Below are 10,597 nucleotides of genomic sequence, written 5' to 3'. Positions count from 1 at the left end.
AAGTAAATCTACCATTTTGGTATATAATGAATATGATCTGAACTGCTACCAAATAAACCACATGCAATTGAGCACAAGATTTTTCCATATAAAATACGAAGTCTCTGCAAATACTGGTAATTTGCTGTCAATTACTACAGAATAGCTTTTGTTCTGTTGCTGCTCAATTTGTTAAGATATCCATCAGCTATGGTTATCTGCATTCGCAAAAGTCTACTTTTAAGTTGACTGAAACATATTAAGACAGGAACAGCTGTAGTGTCAGATAGTCCAGAATGATATCCTTTACCCAAGAATATACCAGATGCTCACAGAAAAGCACAAAGAAGAACCTACTGCTAGTTACAGACTTGCAAGACCTAGCCAAGCACTGAAATGTGAGAATTCACCCTTGCCAAAAGGTGTTTCTGTTCTTACATGAAAATCTAATTTCTCAAATCCTGTACCCTGCTCTACTTAGGGTGTTTCCCTTCCTTAAAAGTGTGACCAACAGGAATCTTGAATATGTTCCTAGAATTTTATTTTTTCCAATATTCAAGATTGTCTTCTTAACAAACTGCTTATGACTTTAAAAAAAACAACCAACCAACCAGCCAACAAACCAGAAAATATAAGAAACTAAACCTTTTGCACAGCTTGGTGCTTCCCCCCACCCTTTCCTCCTTCCCTCCAGCAACATATGGCAACATCTTTTGCCTTGCTGCTGGACAACGACTTCTTAGAATTGACTTTTCCACTACTAAAACTTTTTAAAGTAGAAAAATTCAGGTACAACTAAAAAAACATATATAAGCACAAATATGGGCTTTCAAATTCTTGCAGACTGGTGTACTGCATCAACATGCAACTACTTCTCTGAAGTCAACAGACTGTGTATAAAGCCCATCAAGACAACTCTGCTTTCTTGTTGAGAAAACACAAATTAGCTTTTGCTTACTATGTGATCATACCAGCTGTGAACAGGAGGATATTCTCATTTTGCAAAGTTAAAGAGCAGACACTTCAAGTTTCAGACATTTATTAGGCCTCATCAAAAACTTTCAAACACATGACTAAGTGCAGTGTGAGGCAAGTTTGATTATTTCTTGGATGATTAAGCATGACAATTGTGCGGATGACTTTTGGAAGACCTTTCTGTGCAGCTTATGGAGATGAGTGTGCTGTTCAGAAGTCAGGACGGTCCTTTTTCAGTCTACTGTAGTCTACGTTAACTGAGTAGAACTAGGAAAGAGATGGGGAAACGAAAAAATGAGTATCCATTTTCCATAGTATTTACTAAAAAACATACATCATTCGAACTCACGTCAGGGAGCTGAAATCATAGTTTGACTCTGGACACTAAACAATAATAAATAAATAAAACTTTTGAAGAGCAGTAACATTTTAATACTATCTTTATTCCGCATACAGTATTAGAAGCACTGCATTTAAAATGAGGCAGTGTTTGTGTTTACAACTAGAGAAAACCCTGTATATCTCTTGTTTAAACCCAAGAATTAAAAGCCCATTCACAGGAGGTTCTTACAGTAGTGCTGAGTTTATCTTTTTTTCCCCCAAATCTATGTGTTTCTGTATACTGAAGCACCACCTTGCTTACCAAGTGGCACAAAGCATGGTGTACACAATGAGATCACAAGTGAACATTTTAGAGCAGTGCTGGAAAAGCTTGGTTTAAGTATCTGTATACAGAACTGTAAGATATGACAAGGAGGAAGGAAAGTAAGAATAGATCCTTTCACACTCTCAGTTCATATTAATAAAGTTGGATCCCATTACAAGCAATTCAAAACAGCCTAAAAAGTCACTGAGGACAATGAACCTCCAGACTAAAAGCATACTTTGGCATCCCAAACTGAATTGACATCAATCACATGATGCTACAGCTTTTCTTTAAAAACTAAGAAATATTTATATATTAGCTTGATTATTTTTAGTTATGACCAAATTTAGTATTTGTTTTCTCTGAGGAAGTAAAAAAGAAAACAGCCTCCAGCACACTCAAATTAAACCTTTCTGTGAAAATTCTACAGTAATGATCAGATCTTCAACTCTTTGTTTTTTGGAAGACTGAGGAAGTCAACACACCTCCTCAGTCTTTTTTGTAAACTTGAGAGAATCTATGAAAGGAAAAACAACTGCACCAAACACTAAAACTTTTACTCAACACTCATCCTCAGTTTAAGAGTATCTGCTTTTCCATTTCCCACAGTGCAGATATGGAAGAAAAAAAATCCCCAATGATACACACACACCCAAATATGGTAAACCCCGAGGTTGTGTTTGCATGCTAAGAGAGAAGGGGAATGCTACACAAGGCATGAACTCTTTAAGAGAATTTGCGCTGTGCACCAAGTTAAAATTTGCCTCTTTTAGACACTTAAGAAACAGTAACATTCCAGAAACAGCAATGAAAACAAAGTATCGTGTTCTCCTGGACCTTGAGGGGAGACACAACGTATTTTATTTTGGAGCATGGGGTTTTTTTGCTTATTTCAGCAGCTGGAATGGTAAGATACGGTGCTGACCAGACACTAGCTTTGAAAACATTGTAGGTTTACTTTTTTAATAGCGTAAAGATAATCCTTAACTATTCTTAACAGGAACCTAATAAAATAGCACTTTAGTAAAAACATAATAAAAACATAATTTCTGCAAACTACCAAATGTTTTCATATCTTTGCATGCCTTCTCATTAGTTCATGGAAATAACTTGAATATTACTTAAAGAACACTGCTACTGCATCCGGTTACTTACAGAGAACTGTTTTGTTTCCAATCAATCAACTGTAGAACTGAATTAGTGATTATGTTAAACACTGACATTTTCCTGCTGTGCTTCTCATGAGTAAAGGCCAACAGTTTAAAGCTTAGAAAGCTTTAGTTCAGAACTTACATGGTTTTGTCCTTCTCCCTGTAGTTTATTTCTGATTATTATGAGCTGATATAGTCTTCCTCTCACCTATGATTCCTCTTTTTCTGAGAGTGTAATATATACAACTGCTTCCATACAGAATTCTTTCACCCCATTACCAACTAACTCTAGAAAAACTTTAATTCTCAACTCAGCTCTCTCTGCTTGGAGTTCTAAAGACAAGCAAACATTACACAGCAGAGGAAATACATCACTCATTCAGCTACTTCCCAATATACTCAAACATCCTAAAGCAATGATTTTATGTTTACCTTGTACTGGTCACTGGGAGACAGCTTGTTCCAAGGTTCTGGATTATTTGTCTTATCCCAGCTATTGAGAAATATAAGATATGAAAATATATTAAGAAAAATCAAACTACTTTCAAAATAAATAAAATTCAAACGTGTACTATGGTTATTAGGCCATGGAGTATCACCCATCCAAGTACATTTACACAGAAAAAGACTCAGTCCTTTGTTAGCAGTCTCTAAATATCATATGATAAACAAACAAATCTTCTGATCAAGGAAATATCCTCACACTTAGTGCCAATGATATTGGAGCAAGACATTAAGGTCTCCAGAAACATAAAAACCAAAGTAGTGAAGTTTACTTTAATATATGCAACAAATGGACTGGGGACTGTGAATTATTTTATACATACCAGACATCAGGGTTGAACATTGCCAAACGCATAAGATACAGGCCTGCACCAATGCCTCCAGATCCAATGATCAAAAACAGAGGGATCAACTAGAAAAAAAACCCAAAAATGTTATACCAGAATATAACAAACAGTATTATTACCTAGCATTTCTAGCTAGCACAGTGACAAACCAAAGACCAAGCTCACGTACTTTGCGCCGTAATGCACAGCCCTCTAAACCCCTGACATAAGCTTACGGTGTGCAGGACATGCCTGGGGTCAGAGAAAGATTAGTATCTATGAACAGGGAGGCACGAAAAACATACTGCTACATGCAGGACAACCAAACGTCCTGTAACAGCACATGCCTGAAACACAAACATTACTCATTCCACCGTCCAAAACAGTCTCTACTATTGTACCCCTGATCATAAACAAAACGCGAGTGGGGGAGTGTAAGGAAAGAGGCGATCAGGATCAGTGACAGAGCCACCTTGACCGTCGCTGCTGCATTACAAGAAGGGCCTACATATGCTATAAAAAAAAAAATAGTCGTGGCGGTGTCTCGCGGACGAGCTCTGAGCCACCCCCACGCCGTCAGTCCCGGCCAGCCGGAGGGGCCAAGCATCCAGAAGGAAAGGGGATGGGCGAACGCGGAGAAGGGCGGCAGAAGGGCGGCCAAAGGGCCGGGGGCACCGATCACCGCCGGCGGGGGAGAGCGCAGGGCGGGGAGGGCAGCCCGCCGGGACACGGCCGCAGGGCACTCACGCTGGGGTGCTTCTTGGCGTGGCTGATCATAACGCGGAACATGGCGGCAGCAGGCAAAGATCCCCCTTTCTACCAGACTCAAGAACCCGTCCTCCCCCTTCAGCTGCCGAGGCCCAATGTCACCAGAGGCCCCCGGCGCAGCAGGTGCCTGCAGCTGCAGCCCGGATGTAGCAGCTCCGGCGTTCGCCTGTCCGCCATCCGCCGCGACATCCCCGGCCCGCGCTCTCCGCGGCACCCCGCTCCGACACCGCCAGCGCGCCGGGCTCCGCAGCTCCTGTGCTAGCGGGGCCCGGCCGGCAGCGCCGCGCGGAGAACAGGCACCTGCAGGGGCACCCCGAACCCTCTGCAGGGCACCGAGCAGGCGCCAACGTCGCGCCACGTCCCGCCCCGCCCGCTGTGAGCGCGGTGGGGGAAGTCCTTGCGCAGAGGGTATCGCGGTGGCCGCAGGCAGATGATACAAGGTAGCTGTGCGGCGTGAGCTTCCAGCGGCCGGTCCTTGAGGGCCGCCCGCCTCCCGTCGCTTCCCCTCACCTCCGTTTAGCTTTCCCTCTCTGGCGCCTTCCTCTCACGCCGCCTTGTAGCCTCTGCCACGAAGCCGGGGGCCAGGAGCCGCCGCAGTCTTCCCGCTCGGCACCTGCCCACTCCTCTGTGGTAACCGGACGGCTTTGAAGGTGTGCGGCGGCGTGTGGGTGCCCAAACGTGCACACGTGTTTGCCTCCTCCGCTGTAAGGTAAATCTCACTGTGGAGGTCTGTCTCTGCCATCACGCGGGTTAAAGGCTGAGGTGGTGGTTAAACGTGAGGAAAGAGTTAGGGTTTTGTTGTCTTGAAAAACAAAAAAGTGAAATTAATCATAAAACCGCCAAGTTAATTATTATGGTATGGTCAGGGTGGCAGAAGTTAGGTGCATATGTAGCCCTGTGAGAGACCTTTGATATTCACATTCAGTGTACACATGATACACAATGAAACACTTTTCTTTGGCAGAGCAGTTTGTAAGGAAGTCTTTCATACTTTGGCCAACGTTGGGTTGGAATTTGTCATTCATTAGGTAAGAAAGCCAACAGGATGTTGGGTTGCATCAACAAAGGCATCACCAGCAGAGGTAAAGAAGTCGTTGTCCCACTCAGGCGCCTGTCAAGCCAAACCTGGAATACTGTGTTCAGTTTGGGTCCTCATAATACAAAAAAGACTTGGACAGCCTGGAGAGGGTCCAGAGAAGGGACACAAAGATGAGAGAAGGACTGGGAAGCTGCATGAGGAAAGGATGAGAGAACTGGGTTTGTTTGGCCTTGAAAAAGGCTGCTCAGGGGAGACCTTATCACCATGTTCCAGTAGTTAAAGGTGGAGACTTTCTTTTTACAAGTGTTTACATGGAAAAGGGGTAATGGGCACAAGTTAGTCCCAGGGAGATGCCTACTGGACACAAGAGGAAAATTTTTCACAATGAGAACAATCAGACATTGGAATAAACTCCCTAGGGAAGTGCTGGACTTCCATAAATGGACACTTAAGATTTGGCTGGACAGGGTGCTGGGGCATCTAGTCTAGGTCATGCTTTGCCTATAAAAATTGGATCACATGGTCCTTGAGGCCCCTTCCAACTTGCTATTCCATGATTTATGAATTCTAAATCAACAGGGCCACTTACTGTATAACAGTGTGTCTGAGTGCTGCCCCTAGTTTGTTCTACATTGCTGTACATCTTATTTTATACAGAATTGGGAACCTAAAGCCTGTCTTTGGCTAGGATCACTGGCTGCTTTGATGCATGATTTCTTTTACAAAAGGTAACCCCAAAGGTATGTTTGCATCTAGTCATTGAGAAGTTAATTTTTAGGTAGAGGGAATGTCAGCATGCTGCTAATCTAAGACAAACAGTCCTTTTCCTAGGGTAGGAGCAGGATAGCGTTACATGTATGTTAATGGTTTGTGTGGATTTATATCAAAGTAAAATTTAGTGGTAAAGAATAATGAAGTGGCAGAGAATAAATGTATTTAAGCAAACTGATGTCTTTTATGTCATTTGCCAGTGCACAGCCAGGCTTATGCTTATTCTCAAGAATTGTCTCAAATTGTCCCTGTCACAACAAATTAAAAAAAAAATCACATTCTTTACTTATTCCATAATCCAACTTCATGGCATCTAGATTGTGGATCCATGGTAGAAATACTGCCATGCTTGTGTGCTTGAACTATGCTGTAGTTACATAAATTGTATGTATTAATTTATAGTAATGCTGTCAATGTATTGGATATACTTGAAGACTAAGAATTTTCTATTGCCATGAATCCGTCCATTCCCTTAATGGGAGTGAACACTAAGGTGGAGAATTTTACCACGCTTTTGTCTGTCGCTTAGCTACTCAAGCTAAAAATAAACACATTTATTTCCTCTTAAAGTTTGCTGTCTTTATGTTCACACCTGACAATTAAATTGATGCTGCTTTAGTTGGACTAGTCACTTCTTTTATTTTGCATAAAGTTATTTTTGTGTAGGTTTCTGCTTTTTAAATAAGTGAATCCATAAATCCTTCAGATGTTTTGGCAAGGTTTTATGATGAACCGGTCCATTAAGGTCTAAGGAGCTAGATTTGCAGTAGTGCTTAGCAAGTCCTTGGGTTATTCCAGTACTTTATCACTTATTTTTTACTCTTTTCTTTTGTTCTCCAGTACAGCCTCACCTCATGCCTTCTGTCTCTCGCTTGTCCTTCTTTGATTGCTATCATACCTTGTTCATTTGTCCTTTTGGTTTCAGAAACTTTCTTCTATTCCAGATGATTAATTTTCGTATTTGGTGGTCCTTCTGTTTCTAATGCCTTTCTTCCCTAAAGCTTACCTGTTATTATGAATCATATATCCATAGATTTCTTCTCTGTTTAACATCAGTAATGGTGTGCTTCATTTTTTTATATTAAAAGCAATCGATTTTAGTCGCAGCTACAAGCATGTCTGATCTCCTGAAGAACAGGAATATGAAGTCAGTATAAAACCAGAGGTTAATTTTATTTTTTATTATTATTATTTGCTAATACTTTATAAAAAATTGAACTGAGTTTGCTGTCTGAATAAAGGTGTTCTGCTTTACCAGAAAAGAATAATAAAGTATTGACAGCCATTTTCAGGACATACTGCTGCCTAGGAGAAACTGATGCAGCTGCCACAGGAGTGTCTGTCAAGCAGACAGTCTGGGAACAGAGCAAGCTGCTCAAAAGCAGCTTCTGAAATGTAAAAAATGCAGTGTAAAAAAATATATAAATGACTGCAACAGCTGTAAGGAATGATGCATGAGACCTCACATTCACTATGTATTCTAAACATTAAAGAGAATATAATGTTAACAAAGAAACATGAAACCAGCATATATTTACACAGTATAGTCTTATTGCTGTGGTATTATCTGCACAAGCTGTGCCAACAAAGGATTACAGAGAAAAGAATAAAAAGATTCTGTATTCTAATGTATTTTTCTGTATTTTTGCCTTCAACAGAGCATGTCAGTATTTTAATGGAAACACAATTTATAAAAACAATATGACTCCCAAATCTAATAGTTTCAATAAGCTAAAACTTGTTCTCATTTAAGACAGTGATAAAGGCCTTTGAGGACAGTATGAGACACAGATTCATAGATCCAGAGAATGGTTTGGGTTGAAAGGGAACTTAAATATCATCTAGTTCCAACCCCCCTGCCAGGGGCAGGGACACCTTCCACTAGACCAGGTTGCTCAAAGCCCTGTCCACATAATCCTGACCAAGGTATTTTCCACAAACCTGGGCTGAAGAAAATCTCATCTGTGTTCCACTAACATGAGTCATATGCTTTTGTTTTCTGTATGGGAAGTGGAAAGATGTAATCTTGCAATTTATGAAAAGGATACTGCTATTTTGGAAGTAAGACTGTTATTCATGTACCTTCCAGAGGAAAAAAAAAATCTGCCTCTCTTTTCTGCTGTAGTTTTTACAGGAAGGTTATTGGTTTACTGGATAGAACTTGGAAAAGAATGTTTTGCAGGTAGTTCAGAAATGCAGTATGTTTTATGCATTGCAGCAAGAAGAGACATGTCAATCCAGCTGCTAATATCAAATGAGAGAACTATTATTGATTACTTTAGCAGTCTTTGAATTATGCTGCAGATCTTGACACTGCTGGGTAACAAAGCAATCTCACAAGCATCAACGTGGAGCATGTTTTGTGTGTGTTTCAGTGAATGGCAGTGCTGTGAGGCAGTACATTTCACAAAACTTTAGAAACAGAAAACTTAGGGTTTTAGTTTAACCAAGTCTCTGAAAGATACAGATGGCTCCCAGGGGCAATCTAAAGTAGAGCTAGAATAGATGACTCTTTCAGGATGCCATCCTTCGCCCTTGCCAAAACCATTGGAGATACAAGCTGATGCCCAGGGATAGACTTCAGCTGAGTTTCAGAAGATGTCACTGGATAAACGTCATTCTTCACTACGCTTCACAGCAAACCCAAGATATCTGTAGCATCCTGCTATAAACCTGTTAAGACCTGGACAGCTTGTGCAAAACATCTAATAATACCTGTTTCTTGGTATTCTCATGTGGTTCACACTGTGCAAAAATATTCAGCTCAGGGTTCCTCTGACAAGGGCTTGTGGTGTTAGACACTGCAAGGGCTGATCAGTTTTGTAAGCAGCCTGATTTTGCAGACAGTTGCATTTATAACTGAGGATAAACTATTGAGATCTTGGCAGTGGTTTGAACCTGTCCCTGGTTTTGCCACCTGAAGTATAATTTAGAAGCAAACAAAATCTGCATGGAAAGGCATAGTGCCAGGTTCTTCTAAAGAAGGAAGCAATGGACCTCCAAGCTGTCACCGTCTGACAATTACAGTATCTCAAATTATCACATTCACTTGAATCATTAGTACTTTAGGCACATCATTTCTAGCATAGCAGAATATGCATCCAGTCCCAGCTTGCCTCCTTTCTGGGTATTGGCCACTAAATAAATATACGGTACTTGCTTTACTTGGGAGAAAGGAGATAGACCATGTTTCAGCTTGGATGCAAATTGAAGTGCTGCCCTGTACTCCAACTCATCTGCCACAAAATTTTGCAAAATGACTTTTTTTGACTGTATATGCGTTATCTAGATTAGTACAAAACTGTGCTCTGATTCTAAGAATACAACATATCCCATGATCTCTCTTTAAGAAATCACAAAAGATTTATCAAAAAGTGCATGAAAGTAATTGCTTTGGCTACTCCTGAGCTTTAATTGTGGTGTTTTTGGAAGCTCCTACTCTCTTAAGAAGTGTGGTGTACCACTTACCAAGAAGTAGTATTCCCATATAATTTCTTTAAATACTGTTTCCTTTAAATGTAATGAATTGTATTACTGTATTTACGGGAGAAGGGTAACATGTTTGATGGTGACTGAGCCCATCCTCTGTCTCTGAAGAATATGTACAGCATACTGTAAGATTCACATTATGTGACTGCATGAAATAATTACCTGTAATATGACTTCTGAGTAGGAATGTATTATTTTATTTGAACAGTAGAGTCTAGACTTAAATGAAAATCAAGTGAAGGGGAAAGCTACAGTATATCTCGATATTTTGTCTTATGTGTACAAAGACATCAAAACTTTTCTCTGAGAACAGGCAGAGCATAAGAGCAAATTTAATTAAAAAGGAGTTTCATAAAGTACATTCTGTTTTTTATTATTCTGTGAAATGCGGTTTTCATCTTACGTCGCAGAAGAAATGAGATTAAAGACAACAGAATGTTCTGTTTGTTTACTTGCTTGTTTCAGAGTCCAGAAAAGTTGGCTCCTGTCTTTCACTAACCTCTCTGTCTGCCTAACTTACAAGCCTATATACTTGGAGATGTTACTCCGTTGATGCTGTCTCTGCCCATCTGTTTTTCCTCTTTGGGACTTGCCCTTAAGAAACACCTCCTTCAGGCTGCCATCCCTATTTACGAAGACATAAGCAGAACACTAACACTTCTGTGAAAGAGCTGTCTCAACAAACACATATAGTACTCCTAAAGTGTTCAGGCTCTTGTCTTTTCTCCATGGAATGCAGAACAGATGTGGATAAAATTAATAAATTTTAAAATTGGTATCTTCTGCAAGCATAATTTAAAATGCTGGAGCTCTGAAAAGCAATTAAAAAAAAATCATGGTTCTTTTAAATTGACTTGCTGGTATACTGTTTCATGACCGCAGAATCTGGAAGAGAGAGAAGAGTCATTTGAGGGGCAACAGAAAACACTCTGGATTTCCCAAATCTTTT

The 10,597-nt window shown here is 40.4% G+C and overlaps 1 protein-coding gene across 1 annotated transcript; it reads right to left on the bottom strand.

Moving 5' to 3' along the window:
- Positions 1 to 1,001: 1,001 nt before the first annotated feature.
- On the bottom strand, positions 1,002 to 4,652 carry NDUFA4 (NDUFA4 mitochondrial complex associated). Its single transcript, XM_080610686.1, has 4 exons — positions 4,329 to 4,652; positions 3,579 to 3,667; positions 3,184 to 3,244; positions 1,002 to 1,221 (listed from the first exon to the last, which is right to left on the bottom strand). The coding sequence occupies exons 1-4, from the start codon at positions 4,368 to 4,370 to the stop codon at positions 1,165 to 1,167; spliced, it is 249 nt and encodes an 82-aa protein (XP_080466812.1). The 5' UTR covers positions 4,371 to 4,652; the 3' UTR covers positions 1,002 to 1,164.
- Positions 4,653 to 10,597: the final 5,945 nt, after the last annotated feature.

Source organism: Psittacula echo, assembly GCF_963264785.1.
Source record: "Psittacula echo genome assembly, chromosome: 2".
Classification (NCBI taxonomy): domain Eukaryota; kingdom Metazoa; phylum Chordata; class Aves; order Psittaciformes; family Psittacidae; genus Psittacula; species Psittacula echo.
Note: the sequence above shows the minus strand (reverse complement) of the source record. Positions and strands in the feature narration are given on the sequence as shown.